This window comes from Pelobates fuscus, chromosome 3 (genome assembly GCF_036172605.1).
Source record: "Pelobates fuscus isolate aPelFus1 chromosome 3, aPelFus1.pri, whole genome shotgun sequence".
Taxonomy (NCBI): domain Eukaryota; kingdom Metazoa; phylum Chordata; class Amphibia; order Anura; family Pelobatidae; genus Pelobates; species Pelobates fuscus.
Window position 1 is genome coordinate 49,737,551 of NC_086319.1, and position 16,164 is coordinate 49,753,714.

Genomic DNA, 16,164 nt, shown 5'->3' on the forward strand with positions numbered 1-16,164 from the left:
CTCCAAGTCAATCACACTTCTGTGAAATCAAACTGTCCACTTAGGAAGCAACACTGAGTGACAATCAATTTTACATGCTGTTGTGCAAATGGGATAGACAAAAGGTGGAAATCATAGGCAATTGGCAAGACATCCCAAATAAAGGAGTGGTTCTGCAGGTGGTGACAAAAGACCACTTCTAAGTTCCTATGCTTCCTGGCTGATGTTTTAGTCAGTTTTGAATGCTGGCGGTGCTTTCACTCTAGTGGTAGCATGAGACGGAGTCTACAACCCACACAAGTGGCTCAGGTAGTGCAGCTCATCCAGCACATTAATGCGAGCAGTGGCAAGAAGGTTTGCGGTGTCTGTCAGCATAGTGTCCAGAGCATGGAGGCGCTACCAGGAGACAGGCCAGTACATCATGAGACGTGGAGGAGGCCGAAAGGAGGGCAACAACTCAGCAGCAGGAGGAGGAACAGGAGGAGCACTGCCAGAGCCCTGCAAAATGACCTCCAGCAGGCCACAAATGTGCATGTGTCTGCTCAAACGGTCAGAAACTGACTAGATGAGGGTGGTATGAGGGCCCGACGTCCACAGGTGGGGGTTGTGTTTACAGCCCAACACCGTGCAGGACGTTTGGCATTTGCCAGAGAACCAAGATTAGCAAATTCGCCACTGGTGCCCTGTGCTCTTTACAGATGAAAGCAGGTTCACACTGAGCACATGTGACAGACGTGACAGAGTCTGGAGACGCCGTGGAGAAAGTTCTGCTGCCTGCAACATCCTCCAGCCTGATCTTTTGGCAGTGGGTCAGTAATGGTGTGGGGTGGCATTTCTTGCCAGAATTGGACTACAAAGTCTAGGGGACATGTGGAAATGTTAGGAAGGGTTTGCTAAAATTAAACAGGTCTCCCTGCCCCACCAAAGTTGAGAGCTATGACCTTGATTTTTCTTCACAGGAATATTTGGACAAATACAATGACAAACTGAATATTTCTAACATAAAGGGGGAGGGGGGAAAAAAAGGAGCACCTGCAGTCTATGAAAATATAAAATTTTCTTTTATGGTCACTTTTTTCTAAGGGCCATGCGATAACACACAAAACGACAATGTGGGAGAAAAAAAAAAAAGCCGAGCGGGATGGCTATTTTGTTAAGCAGCTTTCAATTCTAAAATTCCTTCTTGTGTAGATTACATAAAATTCTGAAATGTAAAAAAAAAAAAAAAATAAACTTACAGAAGAGGACTTTTAAGAACAGAGGAGCTCTCACCTTAAAGGACCACTCTAGGCACCCAGACCACTTCAGCTTAATGAAGTGGTCTGGGTGCCAGGTCCAGCTAGGGTTAACCCAATTTTTTATAAACATAGCAGTTTCAGAGAAACTGCTATGTTTATAAATTGGTTAAGCCTTCCCCATAATCCTCTAGTGGCTGTCTCATTGACAGCCGCTAGAGGCGCTTGCGTGATTCTCACTGTGAAAATCACAGTGAGAGCACGCAAGCGTCCATAGGAAAGCATTGCAAATGCTTTCCTATGCGACCGGCTGAATGCGCGCGCAGCTCTTGCCGCGCGTGCGCATTCAGCCGACGGGGCGGAGAGGAGGAGGAGAGCTCCCCGCCCAGCGCTGGAAAAAGGTAAGTTTTACCCCTTTTCCCCTTTCCAGAGGCGGGTGGGAGGGGGTCCCTGAGGGTGGGGGCACCCTCAGGGCACTCTAGTGCCAGGAAAACGAGTATGTTTTCCTGGCACTAAAGTGGTCCTTTAAAAGGTCTATATTTGTGTGGGAGGGCAGGTAAGACACAAAAGACGTCTATTAACGTACACTCAGAGTCGTGTAGGAGCATTTAAACTCTCTTTTGGATTTCAAATTCGTGCCAGCACAAACAATGCAACTAGCACATACATACCTGGTAAAGCCACTTAATTGCTTTGGAATGCATACGCAGCTTGCTTATACATTTCACAAGCTGCGAACATGGCGTGGCTCCACCCTTCTTGTTCCGGCTTCCTGAGTCTGGAATTCCTGCAGCCTACATTGTGTTCCAAGATGGTCCATAGTGAACGCCACATGGGACATTTAATAAAATAATCAGAATTCCAGCATCTAGGACAGTAGAGTGATGGCAGGAGGATGCCGCCCAAAACGCTAGGAGTCCAATACCTCCAGGTAACAGCCAGTTACTATATCACCTATTCCAACTGCGGAGATGTGGTCACCTATTTGTCCTGCATGCAGGAAAAGAAAATCTGGCCCTTCCGTGCAAGTCCAGGGTTTTAGTGTAAGGGGGGAAATTTAGTTTACCTGTCTGGTAGCAAGGTGAATACCCATTAGTTTACTTTCACTATACAAAAGGAAAATGCAAACTAAACTCAGTGATGAAAATGTAAAAATAAATAAATAAAAACCACTATACATCTCGTTGCTTTTTATTTTAACGTGTGACCAGAAAAGCTCTTACTTAACTTTGCAAAAGCAGAGTTAAAGGGCCATTCAGTACATCAAAAATCATAAGTACCTTAGGTAAATACTTTCTACACCACCTTCTATAAAGTGTCTAGATAACCATCAGGAAATGTACAGCTACATAATCCCTACAGCATTTCAGGGAATGAGAAGCCCATTTGTGCAACAAAGATGCTCTTTGGTACTCATTCAGTTAAAGAAGAAAAAATAAACCTCTAGATTTTAGATCTCTTTTGATAGTCTAAATGAGAAGTGGTGCCACGCTTTACTGACTTTTTTTTAATTCACCTAAACATGGAGACATTATCTTTTGTTCTTTCACAGAAAGCAAAGGAAGAGCCTTGATTTCAGATATCTACACAACATGAGAGGCATCAGATAAAGATCAAAATCCAGAGATATTCTATATGGCAGTGGTTTCCAAACCAGTCCTCAAGGTACGCCTACCAGTCCAGGATTTAGGGATTACCCAGTTGTGTCTAAGGTGTTTTTAGATGAAAAAAAAAAAAAACACCTTGACACAACTCAATAATTCCTAAATCCTGGACTGGTAGGTGTACCTTGTGGATTGGATTGGAAAGCAGTGTTACTTAGTATATTAAAGGGAGATAAATCAAACCTGGAGTGACCTCACAGTTTTCTGCACCACTAGTAATTTAGAGGAATGAAAGGCAAAACTAAAAAAACAAAACAATTTTTAAAATTTTCCAACACCTTCCTTACAATCGATCCTATAGTTTGCATTTAGTATGTAGTTACATAAATCAGCCTTTAAGTGAGTAATACTTTAGAAATTATTCATTTTGAAATTGACTGCACCGGGTTTTTTTGGTTAAATAATTAAGTTTACAAGTTATGTTCTAGCAAAAAATGATTGTTTCATATTTCTGTACCGGATACAATCAAAATCTCACTTGTGCACACAATTTCTGTGTTAAATGAGTTAAATCAAAAGATAAATCAGTTTTAAGCATTTTAAGCAATTGATCATGCTGTTCACTATACAATAATTGATATTTACCATTAGAGTTTTTCAATTATAAATTATGTGGAGGTGAGAAGATTATTAGAGAAGTTAATTCTAAGATCATTTATTATGGGAAAATGTGTTTTGTGGATACAGCAGAAAATAGATTTACCTACAATGAATGCAGAGATGAAAAACATGAGAATAAAATATCTGTAGGTAGGCTTTACATTCAGAAACATGGGAAACATTTACCTGTTCCATTAAAAATGTTACTCGATAAGGAATTGTTCAAACCAAATGCCTGATTTCTGTTCATTCCAAACCCAGACATACTGTAAGATTAGAAAACAGGAAGCAGAATAAACAAAAATACAGTTGAGTAACAGAGAAAAATAAAATAAATATTATGCTGGTAATAGTATGCTTATATCTTAAGTATATATTAAAAGGGTCAGTAAGCACCATAACCACTACAATGAGCTACAATGGTTCTGATTCTTAAAAAGTCTAAACAACCATACCCTGGTTTGTGCCAAACCATATTTGGGCAGTTTGATAAAATCCAGTGCTCGATCTGCACCTACAGCCCAGTCCCAGACCGGTCACTCTGCGTATATATAATGAACTATCACATAGAGAGATAGAGGGCTACACGGGTCAGGGTTTGCCAAACTTCTCCAAAAGAGATTTGGAAAAAGAAAAACAGGGAGCTGTGCCCATAGACATGTAGCACTAATCTCACGGAAATTAGGTGTGTACATCTTTCAAATGTTCCATGTAAAATGTACGTTGAATGTGGTATAAAATAAATGCAGTTATGTGAAGAGATCTCAATGCACATCTAAGATTCAGTAATGGAGTACCATACAGACAGCACTCACCTGTTCACAGTAAAAGGTTGCCGGGATGATGGCTGCTTTGGCATACATATTATGCTAGGCGAGCTTCTGTTAGGACTACCTAAACCTGAACTGCTCATGTTGTTTGTCCGGTTAGGAATTCCTCCAATGCCCTGTCCAACTTGGGAGTGGTTCATCATATTCCTGGGATTCATCGGCAATATGCCTCTAAAAAATGAAAAACAAATACAAAACAGCGTGACTATATTATAATTGTACTATATTATAGGGAATAACACCATCCTCACTTTATCATCAATGTGGCATACATTAATTCTAAAGAAATCAACCAGTTCAACTTTCTACGACACAATATCTATATGCATACGTGACACCCCCACCATACCTGCTCGGAGATGGTGGTGTATGAAGTGACATTGTCGGTACCCCTGTTGTCGGCGTTACATGGTTTGGTAACTGAGTGCCTTGTGATAAGCTGCGATTTAATTGAGGAGTGCTGTTGCTCATCCCCCTCATTGGAAGGCCTAGTGCACCTGCAAAATAATTACATGGGGGGGAAAAAAAAATACACATAAACAAACACACATATTGAAAAATATTCCACTTGCAAATAACTCCCCATACAAGAAAAGAGTTACACAACTTAGTTTTCGAAAGTGCCCTGTATCAATTTACTTACTTTTTTTTCTACAACCTGGAAACTTGAACAGGTATGAAATAAAATATTTGTGTGTGTTATAATTATTACATCTGGGCAGGATTGTAAGATTATATTTTCTATAGTAGCTAGCTAAAAGTGCTCATTTGTACTAAAAAGCAAAAGGATTAGAATATTCCAAATTGCTCCTTATGAAGGCAGTCAATTTAAAAATAAAATGCCTTCAGTTAATTACCTTACGTGATGAATAAATACTAAGTCAGTCTTACAGGGACACTATAGGCACCCAAACCACTTCATCTGAGAAGGCGATGGGACAATTTCACAAAGGGGACCTAGTACGTGAGGGACACGGGCTTCCTATAGTGTTGGGAATACAGGTTTGTATTTCTAATGCTATATTGTTCCTTTAAATAAAATGTAAAACATTGAAAACATTATATAAAAAACAAAATCATAAAAACATTAACAATTATTCTGCATTCTGTTTTTAAAAAAAAAATAATACAAGGTAAAGAATAACAAAAATTGTAGAAAACTAAAGTAGCAACAGTATAAAGAAGCAACGTGTCAACAATATAAAATGGTCACATAATACCTATTAATAAAATGATAACATACTTTGTTGCCCGTATAAACTTGCCCCAAATTGAGACAGTTGACCCGATGCGGATGGTGATGGAGATGCCAGCATCTGAAATAAAAATAAGGCAAAACATTTTTTTCATTGAGTGAAAGCAAATACATAAATAAAATTATATTATTTTAAAATGCATACAGTACACCAATTTTTCGATTTTCAGTTTTTAAATATTCTTGCATATGAAATAACTAGCAGTTTTCTAATAAAACATTGTACACAATGTTTATTACTAAGCTATCCTTGTTTCTGAAACGGTCTATTCATAAATGTACTAGTGATTGGAATTGTATTCTAATTACGTATGAATGTACGCATGAAAAAAATCTAGCTATGTGAAACACGAGAGTGTAAAAACAATTAAGTGAATCCTATATTGCTAAAGTAAACTTTTACCAATGAGGAATAATCCTTACTTTAGTTACACAGGAGTTTATTTTATTGGGAAGATATTAGATTATGGTTTCAATGCCATAGAAGGTCTTTTTGCGGAGTGTGAACATGCCCAGCACAACCAAATTTCTCTTTGAGAAGCATATGATTCGACTTAGAATAGCAAACAGAGTGGTTTCTGTGATTAGACTTTCCCAGTGCTGGATTACAGGTAAGTATTTTGGTTTTTATTTTTCCAAATCTTTAAAATATTTTCATAAAATGGGAAGTCCAATAATTCAATATTTAAATTTGTAATTTATGAACATTCCTTTAATAGATTGCAGAGAAGCCTATCACCAGCAATACGAAGTGTGTTCAAGGGAACAATCCCAACATCTATAAAAGGTAAAAATATATACATGAATATATCACTTACAAAAACAGTAATGTTAATTATTACAAGAAAAGAATAAAATATTGGATACCACATGCTCCCTTAAAATCACTTTTTTGTGGTCGCACGTTTTTTGGGGTTTTTTTTTTTTTTTTTTACATATCGTGTTTTGAGTGAAGGGTTGATTTAAAGTCATAATGCTAACTGAGCAATGTGTTGAACCTTTTTGCCCTACAATTGTACTAAAAATATAATTGAAAGATAATTACAAAATGTGTTTAAAAAAAAAAAAAAAAAAATTCTACATTCATTACTATCTAAGCAGGATGTCTCACAATTGTAGTTCCATGGTTATGGTAATATAGGCTACATGGGGCCAATTTTGTCTAACACACAATTGCAATATGAAGATTATCAGCCATGAAAGCTGTTCCTTTAGCAAATGCTTAGAGACAAAAGTGGGGCATTCAGACTTCAGTTCGGTCTATTTAACAGAGATTTTGTAAGAAAAAAAACGTTAGGTAAGAACATCAGTTAATTTCTTTGTAAACCCAACAAAAGCAACAGGGGTCATGATGAGAAGATCACTATAACAAACTAAAAGACTTACATCTTTTTCCGGCCGATGCGGAAACATCGATGACTGGCCATAATACATATTCTCATCGTGGTAGTCACTGTCGACTCCCTCTACAAACTTCTTTCTTGAAGCACCAAACATGCTGTATGTCACCTGAAAGACACAAATGACAATATTATTCATACAATGCATACTTCTGCTATAATCATATAGATCTTCCCTGTGTAATATGCCCTAGTGGGCAATATGCAGAATCCCCCTACCCCCTCAATTTGTAGTAAATGCTGGGGGGGGGGGGGGTGGGTTGGGAAATAAATAAAACAAAAAAAGTCTATTTACCTGAACAGCGCCAGGCTAACTTCCTGGCGCAGACTTCCAAGTCTTCTCCAACATCACAGGGGCCTCACACGGTTCAATCACAGGCGTCTCATAGAGAAGCATGTGATTGCACGAATGTGATTGCACGAATGTGCGCACTCCGGGCCAACAAGAGGGAGTGAGGAAGGCGAGGGAGGATTTCTCCCATTTCTTGAATGGTGTGAGGGATAGCTAGCTTTTTACATCTGTTGCCAGTTTGCACGGCTTGCTAATGAGACATTTTTTATGCACAGAATTTATATTGGCAGCCAGAGTAAAGTTATTTTGTGTGCTGGGGGTGCAACTAGCTCAAAGCACACAATTAACAATATATTTCTATGTGCAGTGTTTCAACCAGAAACAATTCACATGCATAATCCTACTATCAAATGGTCATGGTGGCTGGAGTAACCCTTTAAGAACACTCCTTAAGGAAATTATACCATTAGAATGATAGGATTGACATACATTTTAGATCTGCTTTTAATAGAAGAATTTACGGTCACTCAAATATTGGTAATAAAGGAACAATGACCATAATTCCTGTGCCATGGATTTTTTCTTAAAGGGACACTAAAGAGTTAGGGATTTAAACTTGTATTTAGTGTCAATGTACCTAGTAAATTTAGGCCCCCCCTCTTGTGAAAAAAAAAAAAAACTATTACTTTTCTGACTCCCACAACATCATGGAGACATGATGTCCCCGAGCATGGTCCAATCGAATGCATGGCAAGTGTTGTGCATGCACCCAAACTTCCCCATAAAAAAAACAAAATCAACGCAGTCTCTGAGGGCTTCGGTGTATCGTGACCAAGTCTTGCTGCGTCAGTGCCATGAAGACGCATCTAGCAGCAATCTTTATGACAGACACTAGAGGAAGAGTTATCCCTGCAATGTAAACATTGCGGTTACTGAAAATAGCAACAGGCCAGTATATAAGCTAAGCAATTTGTATACAAGAGGAGCCATAAAAAGTAAACCGATTAGCAAAACAAAGTACAAGTCTTTAAAAACTCAGAGACAAAGAGACCCTGCCTGTAAAAGCAAACCAAGCATAAAAACCCAGGTTAACCAGTGCCCCTGAGATGGCGTCTCGTGGAGAACACTACAAGCAGAGTATTAGGACTTAGAATAAACTCACTGCCCCCAAACTGAGGAGTGGATAGCAATCATCCATAAAGAGCAAGTTGCGGTCTCGAGTAACTAATAAAGAGATAGTGTTGCATGCACACTATATTGGTTAAAAGCGTTTAAAATGTCATGTGCAAATGTCCAACACCTAAGGCGGTACTTTACATACAATCGGATGATTACATGAAAATAATGGAGCCTAATTGGCAGGTTTTTTTAATAAACCCACGAAGGGTGAAAAGGGATGCATCAATGACTCCTAAAACTCCAGTTTCTAATTTTAAACATCAGTTATACAGAAAATGTTATCACCTACTACAGAAGGATCTTAAAATTGAATTAGGGAGCATGGATTGTTTTAAAGGCTTTCAACGCAGAAATAGAGTGATCTCAAGCTGAAACAGAGAACAGAAGACAATTTTAGATCATTTCATTATTTGTTCTATAATGGCTTGGATAAATTATCTTGGTGTTCCAGGTGCAACCGTTAAAAGCACAAATTGTTTTTTAAGAAATAGAGGGATCCTCAAATATATGATACTGTAGTGCACATAGACTTCCCATTGCCTCGATTAGGAAATTCTGCAGCTAGTTTTAACAGTCAGGTTTGAGATCATTTATGCTGAGTTGCTCTAAATTCAGCAGCTCAATAGACTTTGCATTAATATTGACACCCATCAGGTTTACAGTGAGCCTGTCATCATCATGCAACAAATAATTCATAATGGTAATAATTTCTTTATTGCTTAAGGAGATATTAAGTAATCTAATGCTCTATGGCAGTGCTGGTATTGCTATGAGGGGTTTTTGGTTGTTATACTAGTGTCCTTTTACAGTGCTTTATTTTACGAAGGAGTAGTCCTGTATTTAAAAGTGCTAAGAACCGATCGAACATCATAAATATATCCATTTTTCCAAAGCGTGTTCTTTAAAACAATATTTTTGAAGTCCCTGCGTTTTGCTTCAGTTCCTGCAAATTTCATAATCTTGAGCAAGGATCTCTCGGCAAACCAGGAAGTGACTCGGGCAGTCATAAAGACCACTTCAGTGATTCAAAGTGGTGCTTAGAGTCTATATGATCAGTGTTCGTGAAACCCCTCTACTGCTGGAGCTATAACTCTACCTCTAGCAGTGTCGTTAGCCAGCCTAAAAAAAAAAGTTCCAAACAAACGTTCCAGTAAAATTCTGTTAAAAAAATAGCATATGACCTCAGCACGCACAGAATGCTTGAGCCCTGCGCCAATGGCGACAGAGCCCTCCTTCTGTGCCGCCCATGTCCTTTTATCAGCTCGCCCTCCCTGACATCCATCCAGTAAGGGGGAGTGATTAGTGTTAGAAGAGGAAGGCTGGGCTGCAAGAACTCTGCCTCTCTGCTGGAAGAGGTAAGTTTTAGGTGTTATATTATTTTTTTCGGTTTTCTTAAAACACAGTCTTTTGGTTGGAGTAGCCCTTTAACTTTCTATTACACTGCTTGACTTCTCATAATTCATGCATAGCAAGGGTTTCTGTAATCCCACAGCAATTCTAGACAGAAGGGAGCAAACCTAATTCTAACAAAACAAACCTGAAAGAAGATTAATTAAAAAAATTAAAATAAAGACGTAGCTTAAACAACTAATATAACCTACAGACGGCATTGAACGTGTGGGTGCCGGGTGCGCCATTTTAAAGGTTCGCTACAAGCACCCAGACCACTTCATCTCAACGAACTTATCTGGGTACCATGACCATGCAAGTGAAAACATTGCTGTTCTGTAGAAGGGTGATGTTCTCATTACAGAGTTTAAATGCCTCTAGTGGAAGCCAGCCACACAGCCACTAGAGGTGCATAGTGCAAAATAGCAGAGTAAAACGGTTTACATCAAAGCAGCACACTAATTTCTTAGAAGGACACTAAGCTGAATCTAAATCACAGCACTTTAGTGATCCTAAAGGAAAACAGTGCTGCTTCTGAGAAATATTTAACAATTTCAGATAAGGCTGAAATATTCTGGGGGGGAATGAAAACATGAACATCTTTTGGCAGTACATTCTCAAGCAGCAACACCTGCTTTGAAACAGACCACAATGCCACAACAGATTTTTTATTTTTTTCCTTTGCAAGGAGGAAAAAAAAAAATAAAAATAAAAATGTATGCATCTCTCTCTATATATATATATACACACCTACATGCATACACAGAGGCAGCCAAAGAAGCTGCTGCACAATTGCTCTTGGATACTTTTTTTACTCACACCGAAAGTAGATTATTCAACGAAAACACTTTTAAAAAAAACCAAAACATAAAGCCTGCAAATACATCAGCTGAACAGAGTGGATCTAATTGCTATATTTCCCTCCATTCTAAATTAGGCGTTAAAAATACTATGATGAAGGTAGTATGACAATTACTCAATTTCCAGGTCAGCTTTCCAGGACTTTGGGATTACGAGCACGTTGGCGTAATTCTCTTCTATACTGCAAAACAGATTTAAAGCTTCCTATTTTCCATGAACGGTCATACAGTTAAGTGGACAACACAGCCACATTAAAACCTAGCATTAAAAATTTAGGAAATCTATTAATATCAAGTATCGAATCTGGAAGAAAGTTAACTTTCGAATAATTGTTAGGAGGGTGACCATATGGGGAAAATGGCTTCCTTTTAAATAGAGTATACAGATAATGTATCAAAAAATACAATTGAAGGACTAAAAATACCTGTCCTAAGCTCATTCCCAGCCGTCATGCAGTGCACACACACAGGCTGTTATGTGTATCTTATTGGACAATCCCTTAATTGAGCCACCAGCCGTCCCCATATGTATTACATCTGACGGAGTCTTGAGAGAAAGGGTTCAGTGTGGGTGTACTCACTCTGGGAATATGGATTCTGTGCATGTGTGAGATGATAAGGAAATTTTCATCTGCCAGGGAAAGTGACAGTTCCTCTTTTGTTTTTGACAATATTTATTTCGGAGCTTAGCGTTTCACATGGTTAGACAATTAGAAGTACATTGCAGACCGATATATACAATAAACAGAAGTTTAAATAGACCATGACCAAATACAAAATGCATTTTGACAGAGACCAAGACATGGGCGTATCGAAGGCGTAACACACTAAAGCTTTTTATTTCTACATTAATCTGGGTCAACTTTCTATATGGGGAAAGATTAGAGGCCTAAATAGTAATCCCTGTCCTGAAACCTTCCCGAAAGACGTACAGTAATATTTATTTTGCATGTTAAGGATGGTGACTACCTGCTGATGAAACCAAGGATAACCTGCACTGCGAGAAGACTCCCTTCCTATACACAACCCAAAAAGAAAGAAAGTAATAAGAAATCTGTAGAACAGTAAAAAGGGGGAATAAAAGAGAAAGAAGATGAAAGATAAAAATGATAAGATATGAGGTAGCTTAATTCCCCTTTGAAAATGTAAATGTAGCTAATTCTGACAAATTCAAAAATAGTGAGGAAAAAATAAAATAAAGGTAAAAATAAGAAAGAGATTTGGTTCTTCTGCATGAGAACCAAATTGTCAAAGATGACCCAATGTAAGGGTATATAAGTAAATCAGGAAGTACATGACGCCTCTCAAGCCAAATCAAGGCTAGCAGTCTGCCCCTCGAGTCCATCATTTCTAGAAGAATCCAGTGGGGGATATGTTCCCCATCCTTTCAGTCAGTTATACGTTGTAGATGTGTAGCATAATAGTAGACTTAAATGATGGGAGCCTGACCCCACCCAGGTGTTTGGATAGTCCAAGGACCAGTAATTTCAGCCTAGGGCCATGGTCCCTCCAGATAAATGCCTGAAAAGCTGTATCCAAAGAGGTGAAAAACGCTTCTGGTCGCTTAATTGGTATAGTCTTCATTAAACACAAGATGCACAGACGTAGGTTCATCTTAATCGCATTCAAACAGCCGAACCAAAAAATTAAAAACATAATTTACCCCAAGAACTCAGATTTGAATAAACCATACTAAGAAGCGGGAGAAAATGTCTAACAAAGTTGAGTTGGCTCCTTATGTATCCAATTCCCTTTTATAGTCTATGTGCGGTGGGCGTTGCAATGGTGATATTTAAAATTTCACACCTATCAATATTCAGCTCCAAGTTGGCTACTTTCTTACATTCCTGATATAGCAACATTAAATTTGGCTCCACCGGTCACCTTATATCGAGGAGGCGGCTATCTTAGCTCTGTGCTGCAAGGTCAGTGGAGTGATGGTGCTGTTTGCACCAAATATCCTGTACCTAAGAGGACTGTACTCACCCCTCCATCCTGGAGAGCTCAGCCCTGTGGCCTGCGATCTCAGACCGGATCTCTTCTTGGAGGTCTCCTGTTAGCATTGTCAGAGCGATATTCATGACTGAGCCAGCATTTGTAGGTCCACAGCCACTGCCCGTTTATCCACTTCTGACCTTGTATCCCCAGAAACGTCAGAGCTTGGCTTGGACCCGAACAACCTGTGTAGGTTCCCCAGCGTGGAGTAGAACTCGTCCATCGGACCAAATGTGCTACTAAGGTGTGTTGTGGGCCGAGAGTGACGTAGCCCAGCTTTTTTTACCCTGGCCCATGTGGTGGTTGTTGGTCTCTGTAAGTTATATTAGGTTTGGAGATATTAGGTTTAGAGAGCAGAGCACCTAGATCATGTATGTATCTGGTCTACCAGTAAGGCCACACTCTTTTGTTCACCCTTAAACAGCACAGTGAGTGATTAGTAGTAGACGCAAGGAGAGTTCTACGATGATGCTCCATGCGTACATTTAAGAAATATTTGTAATATTAAAAAAAAAAAAAATCATCACAAAGTGCGATTCCAAACATGCCAAGATCTGGATAGCGGTCAGATAGTAAAATCTAGGAGACCTAGGACTAGTTCCAATTTAACTTGACACTAGCAGTAGTAACAGAAGTAAAGGCTTCCTAGAAGTGCCACATCATTACTAGAAGAACCTGAAAAGCAAAGGACAAAGCAAAATTTAAAACATTATCAGCACAGATAAGATGTATGTCAAGCAGACTTGCTTAATTCATCCTCCTCTTAAAAGGTATAGTTAAAATGACACAAACCACTTAATCGCGGGTTGCAGTATCTGTCGTTTTAACCCTGCAATGTAAAACATTGCAGTTTAGTAGAATTGGCAGTTTTTATTGCAGGGTTAAAACACACCTCTAGTGACGCTTCCACTGCAATAGTCGAGTTAGACTTCGTTATTCAATCAAATGCTTCTCACAGAGAGCATATGATTAGCACAGAGAGCCTATTTGACGCGCCCAAATACTAGAAGCATTCGATTGGCTGAGATTAACAAAACTGAGGAGGACTACAGCCAGGGAGGAATATCACAGCATGACAGAGACCAGCACTACAAGGGCTAAAAAGTTTGTTGTAAATGTGTGTATTAAGCATATGATTAGCCATCTATTCACACATAATTAAAGTTACACATTATTTCCTAGAATACAAAATTAACAAATTCTGTTTTGTTTTTGCAAGTTACTTGGAGCAAATACTGGTGCCAAAAGGATCACCTGGCACCAATGATATTATTCAGTAACTATATAACCTGTGAACTACCAATACACTGTTAACACAAAATACAAAGTACCACTGTTCTTATGGTCTATTTAATAAACATGTTAACTGTAAGCACTTGGCTGGGAAATTGTATTTGTTTCTACAAAATGTGCACTGGTACAATAAAATGTTGTCACATTTTTGTGTTTCTTTAAAAAGGCGGTGTAAGCACAATAACGACTATGTATCATTGTCATGGCTATGGTACTGTTAGGCCTGGGTTAAACCGTTTGGAATGATACCCAAGGGAGGATAGGGAGAGACACAACACATTTAAAATTGTGATAGCTGAAGAGCTTGGTACTTGGACGCTTATAGTGGATTTAAAACAAGTAATGGCACAAGTGTGTTTTTTTTTATTTTTTTATCTTGTTTTAGAGAGTTATTAATGAAAAGAATTACCCTATACTCACGTTTTAGAACTTTTCTATGTGATTTGAGAAATATCTACAGTATTGTAACGAAATCAAAAGCCAAGTTTGATTCTTATATCGCCCCCATACACTTGTATGGGATAGTTGCATCTTAGAATACTAAGCATGCCTGAGCATTGAACACATATTGTTTGCATGTATTGGTTATTAAGTCACTCTTGTTTGCTGTGAAAGAGTGATAATACTGTTGATTTTATATATATATATTATTATTTTTTTGCACCACCAACTAATTCTGTGTGTTTATAGTTTTGAAGGTTTGACAAGGAAACGGGGATTTCCAGGCATTGGTGACTCAACCACATGCTCCACTTCTGTATTAGCAATATCAATGTTGGTCATATCATAACAAGGTAGGCTGAGCATGTCAGCTGTGGGGAAACAAGCTCCTCTATGGCAAAACTAGTTTTACTAACAAATAGGCCATGCGTTTGGTTACAGTTTCTCATGTAATTAATGTAGAAGTGTGATGCGGGGCCAAAGTACTATATTCGAATATCAACAAAGCTTCCAGACAAGGTCTGCAGCTAAGGATTACAAGAAAGTAATTACATGCATTAACCCCTTAGTGACCAGACCGTTTTTCAATGTTCTTACCGTTAATGACCAGGGCTGTTTTTACATTTCTGCGGTGTTTGTGGTTTAGCTGTAATTTTCCCCATACTCATTTACTGTACCCACAAATATTATATACTGTTTTTGGTCATTCTAAAGATACAATTATTTTCATCATATCATATAAATTTACTATATACAAAAGAGTTAAGAAATGCCGAATGTTAACATGTTCTCAGCTTTTTTTTTTTTTTGCAAGTTATAGAGCTATAAGTACAAGTAGGACATTGCTGTTTCAAAATATATCGTTTTTAAATTTATCAATAGTGACATTGTAACATTTATCTGTCAAATCTCTGAATCACACCTCACATTTAAATATATATATTTTTTTATTATTTCTTTTTTTTTTTTTAAAGAAGATAACCCAGGGTATTCAACATGGGGTATGTCAAGTCTTAGTAGCCACTTAGTCACAAAAACTGGCCAAAGTTAGCATCTATATTTGTGTGTTAAAAATGCTCTTTCATAGCAATCACATGGCCCGTGGGGGCCTAATTTGCTGAGTGGGGGATTGTCTGGGCTGTCAGGCAGTCCCCCCAAACCGGGGGCAACACTGATCTCTAGTGGGGAAACCGCGACATTCGGGTAAGTATTAAGAAATACTGTGGACGTACTAGTTAAACCAGTTTCTAATATTGTGGTGTATGTAGCGGTGTTTGATGCTATTAACTATGGGAATTACCTATTAAATTTGGCATTTTCTCCAGCATTTTTTGTGCAAAAAAACAAAAACTGACCAAAGGTGTTTCATTATAAAAAGACATTTATGGTATATTAAAATATATACATATACATACACACACAAGTTATAGTACTGCTACGAGAATCACTAGCTAGAACATAGAATAAATTGTAACGTGGAAAATATGTTCCGGAATAGTAAAATGCCATGTGAGATAGACGAGAGGGTGAAACAGAGCATAATCAGGCCTGATGAAAATGAAAAGAAGGGTATGAGAATTTGAAAAAGATGATAGAAGAAAAAACAGGTATAGTGAGTCAGCTGATCACCCTCAGCCAATGAGCAACACCCTGCACTTAGGAGAGCAGACAAAAGTTCCTGCTTAGGAACTTTTAGCTCTCTAACATTTGAGGGAAGGGGGTGTTATGCTGCCAGCACTACACCGAGCTCTT

The 16,164-nt window shown here is 38.4% G+C and overlaps 1 protein-coding gene across 1 annotated transcript in view; it reads right to left on the reverse strand.

Moving 5' to 3' along the window:
* CNOT2 (CCR4-NOT transcription complex subunit 2) overlaps nucleotides 1-16,164 on the reverse strand; it is a 58,894-nt gene that overhangs the window by 16,277 nt on the left and 26,453 nt on the right. The window contains exons 2-6 of the mRNA XM_063447010.1: nucleotides 6,950-7,072; nucleotides 5,552-5,624; nucleotides 4,658-4,805; nucleotides 4,294-4,479; nucleotides 3,665-3,744 (exon numbers count right to left, since the gene is read on the reverse strand). Of these exons, the coding sequence (XP_063303080.1) occupies nucleotides 3,665-3,744; nucleotides 4,294-4,479; nucleotides 4,658-4,805; nucleotides 5,552-5,624; nucleotides 6,950-7,060 (598 nt within the window). The 5' untranslated portion in view covers nucleotides 7,061-7,072. The remainder of the gene's footprint in view (nucleotides 1-3,664; nucleotides 3,745-4,293; nucleotides 4,480-4,657; nucleotides 4,806-5,551; nucleotides 5,625-6,949; nucleotides 7,073-16,164) is intronic.